Below are 13,991 nucleotides of genomic sequence, written 5' to 3'. Positions count from 1 at the left end.
ATCTGTGCTTGTCCACACATGAGAATACACACAATGGAATGCAGCACTAAACAACTCAAACAAGGTTCACGTGAAAGCTTTTAGGGAATACATTAACCACAAATATACAGATGACACTAAATTATCATTAAAATCTATGTGGAAAATTAAAACAACACATCAATTGTGCTATATATAAAGGTAATAAAATTATTACAGTCTCTTCCCAATCAGGAAAAAAATTAACCGCAGCTTCAGTATTATTTGAGCGAGCTTGCATGAAACGTGTAAAGAAAGTACGTGGGGGGTGTTCATAACATAACTGAGAAACAAACCGTGACTTTAATGGAAGGGGTCCGTATATTGTCTATGTATGGATTAATCCCAAACCCCACGTGTAATCTTATATATATAAAAATATGTCAGATTCGTGTAACTTTGTTTTCTACATTTATTTCCTCCACTTACCTAACAGTTAAGTCGTTATGACCCCATTTTCAATGATCATGTTCCCTCTCCTACCCCTACACTTAGCTTAATTCTTTTCATAATATTCCATTTCATCCTTTCTAAATTCAAACCTCTTTAAGTTTTTCAACTAATAAAAGTATCAATTGCAAGCACCATGCAAGGGAAACACACACACGCACACGTATTTTAATTCACAAATAATTTTATTTTTCAAAATTATAATTTAAGATTGTAGGAAAAGAATTCGACGAAATCCGTTGAATATAGTTGGGAGGATGGAAAAAGGCTCCGGGGGTGAAGTGATGACTGACTGATGATGATGAAACGCCAAACACTCGTGGGCTTCGTGGCAATCATGTAGCAAGGAGCCAACATGGTGATATGGGGCTTTGATGAAGGGTATATTAGTAATTACGCAGTTGGTTTACGGAAGACCAGTTCTTTCCCGAACCGAATTCCAATCCCTAAAATAGGATTCTTTCGATTCCGCTTCTATTAATCAGCGTCACTTGCGGTGTAATCCCTTCGCAAATCGTTTTCCGTTTGAAATTTCTCCCGTAAGCGCCCGAGTCACTAAACCGTTTGTTTGCACATGTGGCAATCGTCCATTGGTCTACGGTTCGGCGCAGCTCTCAATTACCCGATCTGCATAACGGCGCCGTCAATTTGCCCGTTTTCAGATTCCCCCGTCACTGTTAACGGATCCAGGACCACTACCCCTCACCAGCCACACCACTATTACCCTATCTCAACCGTTGAAATGTTTCGTCATGATCACAATTTCTTCGTGCCACTTACACGCGCCCACAAATAAACGCCTCCTCTCTCTCTCTCTTCTTACAGTGACAAAATCAGAAGAGCGCACTGCACCTGAATCTTGAAGGGAGAGATGGTGAGCAAGTGCAGAAGAATTGCAGAGGTTGTTGCAGTAATGGAAATGGCTCAGGTTGGCGTCACGACAAGAGCTCGAGCAGCGTTGGCCATGGGAGGAGCTGCTGCAGCAGCTTCAGCCGAAAGAAAACCCAAGAGACGGAGGATCAACAACGAAGAACTCAAATTCTCAGCATCTTCATCTCTCGTTCAGATTAAGGGAATAAGGCGGCCTGATGTCATTCGACCGGAGGCGCAGGAACGATGCTCTAGTCCTCCCTCCGATGAACTCCCCTCCTCATGTTGTTCCAGCAATGGATCCATCGGACTTGATGAAGAGAGAATCGAATTCGTAGATCTGGAGGTATAATTGTGTTCACAAATTTCGTAAAAAATTCGTATACATCGCGGAACCTGAAATCAAATATATTAATTGTCTCTCGGAGAGCTTTGGTTAAGTTTGATCTCTTTGAATATTCCTCGTCATCGTGTTTATATTCTTATTTTTTTTCCCCACTGAATTTAAGGCTTTGTGTTGAACATGCTTACAGGTAGATAGCGCGCAAGTTGAAACATCGACGTGTAACTGCGGTGACGAAAGGTTATAACTCCCCCTCTCTTTTCAAATTTTCAAAAAACGGAATCAGCATTTGAGTTCGAAAAAAGTATGAAATAAATGATCCGTCATAATTTCTTCCCTTTAAAATCCCAAGTAATTCAAAAGCACACAAACTCTTGCTCTCTTGCGGATACTTTCTTAAATTCTGAACTGTGTTGGCCCTTGTCGCGCTGTAGAGAGATGAGGCCAAATTCAGAAGAAGCGAGACCAACGGAGGCCAACAGTCGTTGTATATCAACAGTGCAAAAGATGCCGACGGAGCAAGAGCTCGAAGAATTCTTTGCTGCTGCGGAGAGTGACATTCAGAAACGCTTCGCAGAGAAGTAAGCAAATCTTAATTAAGGCCTACCGAATTATATCCAACTCCTTTTGATGTGAAAATTGGCATGCATCGCCTATTTTCTGATACCACCTTCCAATTTCTGGGTAACCAAGCGCTGCGGGTAATTATCTGCAGATATAGTTACGACATCGTGAAGGACGTGCCGTTGGAAGGACGTTACGAGTGGGTTCAAATAAAGCCATGAACCCCCCTTTCCTCCCAAGCCAATCTGCTTCAAGAATTAAAGAAGAAAACGACCTGAACATGCGTTCCGGTCATTGGGATTATCGGTGGGTTTAGCTAAGGTAATTCAATTCTCTTGCATTCTCTTTATGCAGGAGTCTTTTGTATGATGTATAGCATTCTTTATCGTTCACGAAAGGGAGAAATTAGCAGCGTTTGTTCTTTGTACGGGTTAATCCTACCGAGAAGCCAGTGGATAAATATGTATGTTAATTACTAAGTTGTTGAACAAACGGCTCAAATAACGTAAATTTAGTGGCACCCGAAATTTCGCGTTTGTTTCTCTGTTGTTATTTTGCAGGGTCCTTTTGAGTTTTACTTCTACCTGGACTGTGCCTGGGTACAGGCAGCGCCAGTGTCTGTATCTTCTTTTATTTCTTCTGCTTTCCCTTTCTTTTTTTTTTTTGGGGCATTGGTTATTATTGCATGACGTTAATTGCCTTTCTCATCCATGTCCTTCTCTTCCCTTAGGGTGTGTTTGGTTGGAGGGGAGGGGAGGGGAGGGAAAATGAGCCCCTCCCCTCATTTGGTTGAAAATTTTGGAGGGGAGAGGAGCTAAAATGTCCCCTCCCCTCCCCTCCCTCCCCCCATTTTGGCTCCCCTCCAAATTGGGGGTTTTTGAAGGGAGCCAAAATTTTGGACCATTATACCCTTATGGTTTTTTTAATATTCCACTTCTACCCATAAAATATATTATTATAATATTTATTTCAAATAAAAAATATATTATCTTAAGTAAAAAAATAAAAAATATATACATTATTATAATTAAAAATATATTATAAAAATTATTTAAAAATAAAAAATTATTTAAATAAAAATTATAATATTATAAAATTAATTGTTTTTTATAAATATATTATTTATTAAATATATTTTAAAGCTGGAAAAAAAGATAGCCTAAAGAAAATAAAATTTCATTTTTCTTAGAGTATATAAAATTTGTTAAATTAATTATTTTAAATATATTATTATATTAATTAGAATAAAAAATTACTATACCAATTTTTTAATACACATATTAATATGATAAGACTGAATTTTTATTAAATTATATAATTTAAATTAAGATGTAAATTAATTTATATAATATATCAATAAAAAACATAAACTAATATGTAAGGATAAAATGGTAAATTGATTATTACTATCCCTCCCCTCCCCTCCTTGAACCAAACAAGGGATCATTAAATACCCTCCCCTCCCCTCCTTTTTAATCAAACCAAACAAGGTGAGGATGAAACCTCCCCTCCCCTCCCCCTACCCCTCCCTCCCCTCCCTCCCCTTCCCTCCCCTCAAACCAAACAGGCCCTTAAATTCTGAAATGACTTTTCCTTATTTCAAGTTTTAACTGTAGAAAATCTGTTCCTTTTCTTCCGAACTTTTATGATGATCTGGGTATACGTCGATTGTGAAATTTGGATGAGAGGTATAATGACGGAGGACGATGAAGTGTCGGTCACATTTAGGGTATGTTTGGCTCAATGAGAAGAAGGGGAGGGGAGGGATTTTAATGGAGGGAAGGGGAAGGGAGGAGAGTGGAAGGATTTTAATATTATCTTGTTTAGATTTATAAAAGGAGAGGGGAGGGGAGGGAAAAATATTTTAATATAGACAATTTTGCTTTTATTTTATTTAAGATATGGATATAATGGTTACAACATGAGAAAACATGGGCATATAGTCACAATATGACAAAATATAGGCATAATGGTCACAACATGACAAAATATTGCCCTTTCCCTCCAAATCCTCCCAATTTTGGAGGGGAGGTTGAGGAGGGGAGGGGAGGGAAAATTTTTTAAAATTTTCCCTCTCCTCCTAAAATTTGTGTGTTGCCAAATAAGGAGAAATGATTAAAATCCCTCCCCTTCCTTCCCCTCCCTCCCAAATCCCTCATACCAAACACACCCTTAGTATTCAATAGAAGATTATTTATGCTCGATTAAAAAAAAAAAAAAAGAGCAGCTGTGTTTTTTTAAAATTTTTTTTTGACATATTTATATTTATGTTAAAAAATAGTATTCTCGACCTTTTTAATTTTGAAATATTTAAATTATGCTTCTTCTTTTTTAAAGAAAAGAAGCTCTCATGTACCATCGGAGGGGTCGGTGGAGTACCATAGCGTGCAAGCCACGGACTCGGGTTAGATGGGTGAAGAAGCTGATGTGAGCTTAGCATCCATGTGAGACGGGTTTTGCAGCATTCATTTAAACCTAATCCAATATCCTTTGCCCAAGGACAGCAAAATTTTTACTCCCATAACTGTTAACAGTCTTTGTTTTTTCCAGAAAAACAAAAACTAAACTTGCAGAAATTTTCAAATTGTGTGGAACTGCTCTTATGTATCAAAATTTTGTGCTTGATTAATAAATCATACTACTCATAATTAAACCATAATCAATTATATGACCCATCCCTCAACTTATAGAACATGGAAGACACTAGTTAAATGGAAAAGTAATAGGACAGTAATAATGTAAGGATGTTTAAACATGTGTGATGGAGAAATAATGTAGCGGCCAACACAAGCATTTTTTTTTATTTGGTTCAATTAATAATAACCTTTTTTTAAACTTAAATAAGAATAAGAATTTTGTTCATGTATCTCACAAAAGTGAGCTTACATTTTATTGTTCATGGCAGGCTTTAATCAATGGATAATATATAATCGATAAAGTGTGGGACTCGTTATTCGCTTGTCTTGTTCGTCGTGTTTTATGCTCAAGCTTAAAAATATGAGAATGAATTAAAGAAATGAGAATAAGTGTAGTATTTCTTAAAATGTCCTTACTAATCAAGCGTATTGATTAAAATTATCATTATTACAAGGACTACTTTGAAAAATAAATAAATAAATATTATAAGCAAAGTGGATTGAGATCTTATATTTAGGATCAAAATAAAAGTTAACTAGCTCTTATATTAAGGACCGGAAGTAGTATATACACCTATATGAACATCTTTTTCCGTGGCACATCACAGGTGAATGATGCCAAATTTCAGAGAGGGAATATTAGACTAGGGAAGAAAAAAAAATTTGTGGCGTTTCTCTAAGGCTGTAACACGTACACATCTATACATATAAAATAACCGAGATTCGCATGTACGCACAGGCAGTGCTTAATTTTCAATTTGAACATTTCAGCCCCCCGAACCAATTATCATGATGTAGTGATCAAAATGGGGTGACCAAAATGGGCATAATGAAATTAATTAATTATACTATTGGGGGAGGGGATAATAAAAAACAAGTAGAAAACATAGGATCCTATATAGATTTGGTTTAATTTAATGAATAATAATAAGTACGAATGAGATTGAAAGTCGAAACTGGCTTTTTTACCGAAATACGATAAACAGTAAAACATTTTACCGAAATGCTACACTTTTCAAACTATTTACCAATATGCTATACTTAAAATCGTTCTTGGAAAGAACGATTTTCAAATTACACACAAATCGTTCTTGGCGTGAACGATTTCACTTTTTAATTTTTTTTTTAAATGAAAAAGTGAAATCGTTCTTGGCGTGAACGATTTCAGAAATCGTTCACCCCAAGAACGATTTCACTTTTTCACTTTCTCCTTTCCCCATACGAAATCATGCGTCTGAATTTTTGCCAATTATGCGTCTGAATTTCCACCAATTATGCATGCAAAACTTCTACCAATTATGCGTCTGAATTTCCACCAATAATGCGTGCAAGATGAACCAATAATGCGTGCAAGACGAACCAATAATGCGTGCAAGACCAACCAATTATATGTGCTCTGTAAACATTTTGACATAGCGTGCGAGAATCCCGTGAGGCTACAGCTATGGCTTTATATATATGATACGTGAATTCCTTCCCTTCACACCTCTTCACTTCTTCTTCTTCTTCTTCTTCGCCGAGTTCTCTTTTTTCTTCTTCTCACTTGTTGTTTCATTTTCATTATTCTCCTGTACTATTAATTTTTCACTCTTGTTTCCAAACAAGACAAGCTCTTTTACTGCTGCTGTAGGTATGTTGTTTCTCTTCTATTTTTTCTTTTAAAAAATTTACAGTTGTGATATACAATTTGATTTTTCATCCATACTATCCTTGATGAGTTAATATTTCATTGTTCTAATTTTCAGGAAGTGAGTGGTGGGTTCAACAATCTGGAATATTTGTACTCTTTCTAAGCTAGGTGCCTCTTATTTTAACGGTAAAACTATCATCTGTTATATTGTTTTAAGATGTTAAGATTTTGATATAAGCTTCATTTTTTCTTGGTATATGATTATTATTTTTTGTTATGAAAGCATACTTCTCGAGAAGTTTAAATTTGGTAAGATAAAATTGAAAAATAATTATATATACGCCCTAAATATCAAATATGTGGTATATATTTAGTTGGTAAATTAAAAAAAAAAAAGTCTTCTACCCACTTCTAATGAACCATTGCTTTCATATATTTTGTAGGTAAAAATAAGGTGTAAGTAAAATTGAAATGAATGAAGAGCACTCATAATTTCTTTTTTTCATTTTGCCTTTTCCATGCTATTTGTTATGTTGTATTTTTTAATTGATGACGACATATCATGATATGAGTGTTTTGAATCAAGAATAAAATACTCTGACTATTCTTCTAGTTTGCATCAATTACATAGATCTTTCCTCTATTTTAAAAGCACACATCTAGTCCAATTAGTTAACACTATTAATAGAAGTATTCTAAAAAGATTCTAAAAATATTATTTTTAACTGAAATTTATATTAAAATAAAATTTATTTACTATTTTACTTCTGATTCTAATAAAGTCTTAAATTATATTTTTATAGTTACATTAATTTCAATCAGTTAAGGCAAACATAAAAGATTTGATTAAAATTTTAACTAATTTTTTATAATAAATATATATATTTAACTAAGTATGTTTATAGATCTTTGTAATAAAGAAGTGTTTAAAAGTTTTGAATTATAAATTGAAATAACTTATAAAATCTTTTAAACTTATATCATTTAAATTCTATGATAAATAAAAACTAGGAATTTGAAATATATTTTTACAATTTAAAAGAAATTAAAGTAAATAATTTTTAATGAATGTGATAAACTAGAGAAAAAATCTTTATTTTTGAACCCTTCATTTCAACCCAATGGTCTAAAAGATTTTAGTCCAATTAAATGTTTAATTTCATGCAATAAATTAATATTTATTAAATTAAATTTTACAAAAATAATGAAATAATAAATAGGTATTATAAGGTATAAATAATATATATGTGTAAAATGAAAAAAAATCTTCATGATATGTTATTATTAAAATAATATTACAAGAAAGAATTTCTAATATTAAAAAATATATGTTTAATGTATTTTATATAGTGCAATAATATATTAATTAATACTTGATGTAAATAAAATTATAGAAATACAAAAAGAAACAAAAGGAAAAAAAATCTATTTCTTAAACTTATTTATTTATTTTAATTGCAAATAAATAATTTACAAAAAATGATTAAAAAGTTCTGAAAATTACTAAATTTGTAATCAAGTTTGTTTACTATACTTTAACAGATTTTGACAATAATAGCAATAACACATCTTTTATAGTAGTTTTTAATTTGGATTTATGCAGTTTTCATTATATATTTTTTCCCCTTAGATATGGATTTCATTATGTGTTTGGTTATATAGGATATTTTGAGCTAATAATAAATATTGATTTTACAAAAAAGCAATGGTATAATGGAGTTAATTTATTTGTATAATTTAATCTTACTTGACTAATGATTATAATGAAATGATTAGGAAGTAGAATGGATCATAGAAAGGAGTTCGTGTGTGTATTCGCAAATGGACGAATTTTTAATGGCCCAGCTGGTGTAACATTTGAATCTGATAATGTGAAAATTATCAAAGTTGATGAAAACATTACCTTGGGCAAATTGAAGCAAGTTATTGGACGGAAGTTGCGACTTCCTCCCTATCAAAACGTGACAAATTTAGTATATAGGTATCCTACATGCATAAATCCACCACAATACCAAGCATGCAATTTGGAAGATGATACAGATATAAAACAAATGTGGCAAGTGACTAGAAGATTTTCAACTCAATTAACATGTGCAGAGTTGTATGCTAACATATGTGATTTACCAGATAATCACCATATTGAGTCACAACCCATAGGTGATTATGTCGAAAATATGCCCCCATCAAGTAGCAATAGGGTGAACATGATGGAACAAGAATCTATGTTTAGTGATGACATGGAAAGTTTCCAACCATTTGAACTCCCCATAGATGGTGGGAACATTATATCATCATGTTCTCTTCCTCACGTAGAAGATATCATGGATGAATCAGAGGATGAGGAAGAATATGATTCTTATTTAAATGCTGGTAATGGGGATGATAATGGTGACAATGACAATGAATATGACGAGATGAATGAGCAAAATCAGGTTACAAATGCTTCCTTGTCACAAATTCATGTTGAGTCAGTTACAACTCCTGAATTTGGTGAATTAGAAGATATTCTGCATGTTAGTGATAATGAAGAGTTAAATGTTGGGAAAATATTTAGCAATGTCCAAGTTTTAAGACGTGCAGTCAAGCTATATTCTGTTCGTGTTCATCATACATTTAAGGTCTATTATTCTTGTAAAAAGTATGAAGAATATCGTTGTGTTAACTATGGAGATAATTGCAATTGGAGAGTGAGGGCTTGCAAAAAGGAAAGCAAGAACTATTGGCAAATTACAAAATATGGGGGGCCTCACGTATGCTTGAGCACGTCATTAACTCAAGACCATCCAAATTGGACGCAGATGTTATATCATCCTGCATTGTGGCAATGGTAACTGACAAACCAGATGTGAAAGTGTCACAAATTATTGAGAGGATGCAATCAATGTTTGGTTATACTGTGTCATATAGGAAAGCATGGAAGGCAAAACAATTAGCAATTGCGATTGCCTTTGGAAATTGGGAGACCTCATATTCCTTGCTCCCAAGATGGTTAGCTGCAGTTCAACACTTCATGCCTGGGTCATGCATATATTTTTCAAACAAACAATGCTCTCAAGTCAATACAAACGGTCAACCGATTGAAATGTTTCATCGTGTTTTTTGGACATTCAAGCCATGCATAGATGCATTTCCGTATTTAAAGCCCATTATACAAGTTGATGGAACATTCTTATATGGAAAATACAAGGGCACATTGCTTATGGCAATATCACAAGATGGCGATCGAAATGTTGTGCCACTTGCATTTGCTATAGTTGAAGGGGAAACAAGATCTGCTTGGGCATGGTTCTTACACCTTGTACGCCAATGTGTTGTAAAAGATAGAACAGGAATTTGCTTAATTTCAGATAGACATCGTTCAATTTTGGCTGCTGTTGCTCAACCCCAAGTTGGATGGCAACCACCACATGGACATCATGTTTTTTGTCTACGACACGTGGCTTCAAATCTTCACAAAGCACATGGAACAAATTGGTTAAAAGAGAAGTTTATAAATATCGGTGAGATTCCTTGTGCTTTTTATGATATTATAACTATTTGATTTTATAATCATTCTAACAAGTGCTAATAATAATATGTAGGGTATGCTTATGAACGTCATGTTGTTGACAGAGAATTAGCAGAAATAGCATTGCACCATACTCCTGCAGCTAGATGGATCGAAGCCATCCCAAAAGAGAAATGGTCACGTGCATATGACCTTGAAGGTCTTCGTTTTGGACATATGACAACCAATCTTGCAGAGTGCATGAATAATGTATTTAAAGGTGTTCGAAGTCTACCAATAACAGGTTTAGTTAAGGCAACCATGTATAGAGTCAATAATTATTTTGTCAAACGTGCCCAACAAGTTCATGCTCAAATTATGGTTGGTAAGGTATTTTCCGAGACAATGACAAAGAAGTTAGATATAGCAACACAAAGTGCATCTGCTTGTATAGTTCAAGATTTTAACAGAATAGCAACATCATTTGAGGTTATGGAGCCATATAATGTTCGATGTCGTCAATTTCGTCGGTGTTGCAAGGTGAATTTGATTGACAGAAAATGTGATTGTGGAGAGTTTCAAGCAGAAAAGTTTCCATGTATGCATGCCATTGCTGCTTGTGCACGAGTAGGCATAGACCATTTACAATATGTGGATCCTGTTTTTCGGTTGGAAACTATGCAAATGGTTTATAATAATGAGTTCCAACCAGTGGGAGATGAGATGTACTGGCCGCAGATTGATTGTCCTCTTCTAATACCTAACCCATCAATGATTAGAGATAAAGGACGTCCTCGCTCAAGTCGCATAAGAAATGAGATGGATTGGACCACACCCAATGAACCTAACAAGTGTGGATTATGTCGACAAGTTGGTCATAACCGTTCTACTTGTCCACAAAGTGTAGCATCTCGACAATAAATTATGTATTTCACTTTGTGTAATAAAAACATTATGTTTTATGAAGATTATATTATAATTAGTTTGATTTCTTTTATATTATTTGGAATTTGTCCTTTACCTTATGCAGAGACATTTTAAAATGGCACAACTTCCAGAAGAGGTGATAAATCCTGGCCCAGAGGATAACTCTCTTTTGTACTTGCAAACCCAACATATTTCCGAACATGTGTGGAATGATAATGTAAGTAAAATCTATTTCTTATATATTATTTCATTGATGTTTCTATAATAATATTTTTTCCCTTTTCCACTATAGGTTAACAGGGTCCTACACACTAGACGAGTCATGCACGCTAATCAAATGATTAACCCACCTAATCAAATAATTGAATATCTTATATTAGCTGGATTTTATGGTGCTGCTCGAGTAGGACAGTTTGATTATGATCGAGGTTTGGTCTCAGCACTGGTTGAGAGGTGGCGTCCTGAGACTCATACATTTCACACTACACGTGGAGAATGCACCATAACATTAGAGGATGTAGCTAAACAATTGGGCCTTCCATGTGAAGGAATGGCAGTTATTGGCCGAACTGACTTTAATTGGCAAGACATATGTGAATGTTTTCTAGGTATTAGACCATCTGCAGATAGACTAAGTGGGCAGCGACTACTTATAAGTTGGTTGGAAGAGAACTTTAATCACCTACCTGATAATGCGGATGATGTACAAGTTCAACAATTCACTCGTGCATATATCCTCCGGTTGATTGGTGGATATCTCATGCCAGATAGATCGGGTAGCAAGGTGTATCTAATGTACCTTCCATTACTTTATGATCTTCAAGAAGCTGGAAAATACAGTTGGGGATCAGCAGTTTTAGCTCACCTATACAGAGAATTGTGTAATGCTACTAACCCAACTGAGGATGGGATTGGAGGATGCTTATCATTACTTCATTTATGGGCATGGGATCGTTTTCCTATGCTAGCACCACAACAACCTAGGTATCCAGATCCACAATCTGATATCTACCCTCTCTTACCTCCTTTGGGTTTTAGGTATGTTAAATTTATTAACTAACTATTTGTTATGCTCTTATATTATTAAAATTATATAATTTTTAACATTACTTTTTTGTAATAACAGATGGAAAAATGTTAGACAAAACCCACGTCCACTTGCTGCGTCTTTAATCCGATATAGGAGCTTTCTGGATAAAATGACCGATGATGAGATAATATGGCAGCCATATGAATCTCCTTATGTGCGCCAATTGATTCCTGAGTATTGCTTGACAACACCTGAAATTTGGCGTGCTTCAGTTCCTTTAATATGTTTTAATATTATAGAATGGCATCATCCTGACCGTGTACTACGGCAATTTGGTCGTCAGCAACCAATTCCTTCCATGCCTGTTCATTTGAGAAATTACCACACGATCCAATTACGAGGTAGAACAACTACAAATTGGATTGACAAATACGCAGATTTCATTCAAGCATGGGATAGATGGCCACATGTAATTGTTAATGCTCCTATAGCATTTGATGAACTTGATCGAATATCTCAGTACATGCAATGGTATTGGAGACATACAAGACGATGGATTCAACGTATCAGTAGTGATACAGGTCGTGCGGTAAGTTTTTTATTTTTTCACCATTAATATTATTTTATTTTACACAAAAAGTTTTATTATCTTATATCTTATTATTTTTTTTCAGTCTGACATAGCAGAGGAGCTATACAGGCTTTCAATTAATTCTCGTTCAACATGCCCTAGTTGTGTTGATTATCGAGATAGGGTTGCTCACGACCAGCGTAACATTTTACTTGCACTTAGAGAACAACGTTTTAATGTAAACCCTCAGCCTGCTCCACCAACAATTGAGTTGCCTCGGCCACAAATTCCTCGTGATAGACCAAGCAAGCGACGAGGTGGTTACTTGTCTACCCAACCTATAATTGAAAACGAAAATGCAAGGGAACAGGAACCTCCAATTTTTACTCAGGCTTCTGACATATCACTGTCACCATCATCCCCCTTCATCTCTATCGATCCTACACAACTTGAGTCTCATTACATGGCACCCTCATCATCATCCCCTTCCAACTCAGCCAATCCTTCTCAATTTCAACCATTCATGACTTTATTAGATAATCCTGCATTATTTTCAGCTGAATACAATGCTTCTACTTTTGAACATGGTGGACCATCAAATGAAGCATTTGTCACTCCTCGACAATCTATACATTTAAATGAATCACCCTGGTTTGATTTGAACACGCCAACTACACAAACAAATGAGACATTTGAAGCTCAAGAAATTGACGTACAACAACAACGCCCACAACGTATGAGAAGAAGGCCAAGATGTGGTACTGGAAGTCACTATCAGTGAGGTGGATAATTTTTTCTTTATAAACTTAAACTTTATTTATTACTTTTTATTTTTAATCTTATACTTATTTCACAATTAGTTTTAACATCATTTTAACATTTTTCTCTCATTACATGATTTTGTCATTCAAATGATTGATAAATCATTATACTAATCATTTTAATCAGGAGAGAAGGGGAGAAGTCATTCAACAGCAGATGAAGTTTTGAAGTTGTTCACCAGAAGAACGATTTTCATTCACCTCATGCACATCAAGGACGGATTACGAAGAAGTCGTTCACCAGATAAATGACTTCAAAAATTATTCACCTGAAGACCTATTTTAAGTGTAATATATTAGTAAATACTTTTAAAAGTGCAGCATATTAATGTATAATTTTACAGTTTGTAGTATTTTGGTAAAAAATCCTGTCGTGTGGTATTTGTTCGGTTTGACAAGAAATCAAGTATTGAGCATGGCCCTTTTATGTCTATGACCAAAATAATAATAATAATAATTTAGTCTTACAACTTAATTGCTACAATTAAAAATTTACAATCAAAACATAACCTTTTTGTTACGTACTGTTTGGTATGAGATAGATAAAAAGAAGAGGAAATGATAGAAAATTTCATCAAGCTCTATTTGAAAAAAAAATTAAAAAAAAACTGGGGTTTTCAAATTTTAATCAAATATAAGTTAGA

The 13,991-nt window shown here is 34.4% G+C and overlaps 1 protein-coding gene and 1 long non-coding RNA gene across 2 annotated transcripts; both read left to right on the top strand.

Moving 5' to 3' along the window:
- The first annotated feature begins 1,277 nt into the window (after positions 1 to 1,277).
- On the top strand, positions 1,278 to 2,789 carry LOC114737350 (cyclin-dependent kinase inhibitor 7-like). Its single transcript, XM_028925274.1, has 4 exons — positions 1,278 to 1,684; positions 1,872 to 1,921; positions 2,116 to 2,262; positions 2,397 to 2,789. Exons 1-4 carry the CDS (start codon positions 1,340 to 1,342, stop codon positions 2,464 to 2,466), a joined length of 612 nt encoding a protein of 203 aa, XP_028781107.1. The 5' UTR covers positions 1,278 to 1,339; the 3' UTR covers positions 2,467 to 2,789.
- Positions 2,790 to 6,485: 3,696 nt separating this feature from the next.
- On the top strand, positions 6,486 to 11,324 carry LOC114737329 (uncharacterized). The gene is made up of 3 exons (XR_003739420.1): positions 6,486 to 6,697; positions 11,029 to 11,142; positions 11,218 to 11,324. It is a non-coding gene; the product is annotated as an uncharacterized LOC114737329 (long non-coding RNA).
- The last annotated feature ends 2,667 nt before the right edge of the window (positions 11,325 to 13,991 follow it).

This window comes from Neltuma alba, unplaced genomic scaffold (assembly GCF_004799145.2).
Source record: "Neltuma alba isolate B1F8T4 unplaced genomic scaffold, ASM479914v2 tig00002767_pilon, whole genome shotgun sequence".
NCBI classification, from domain to species: Eukaryota; Viridiplantae; Streptophyta; class Magnoliopsida; order Fabales; family Fabaceae; genus Neltuma; species Neltuma alba.
Note: the sequence above shows the minus strand (reverse complement) of the source record. Positions and strands in the feature narration are given on the sequence as shown.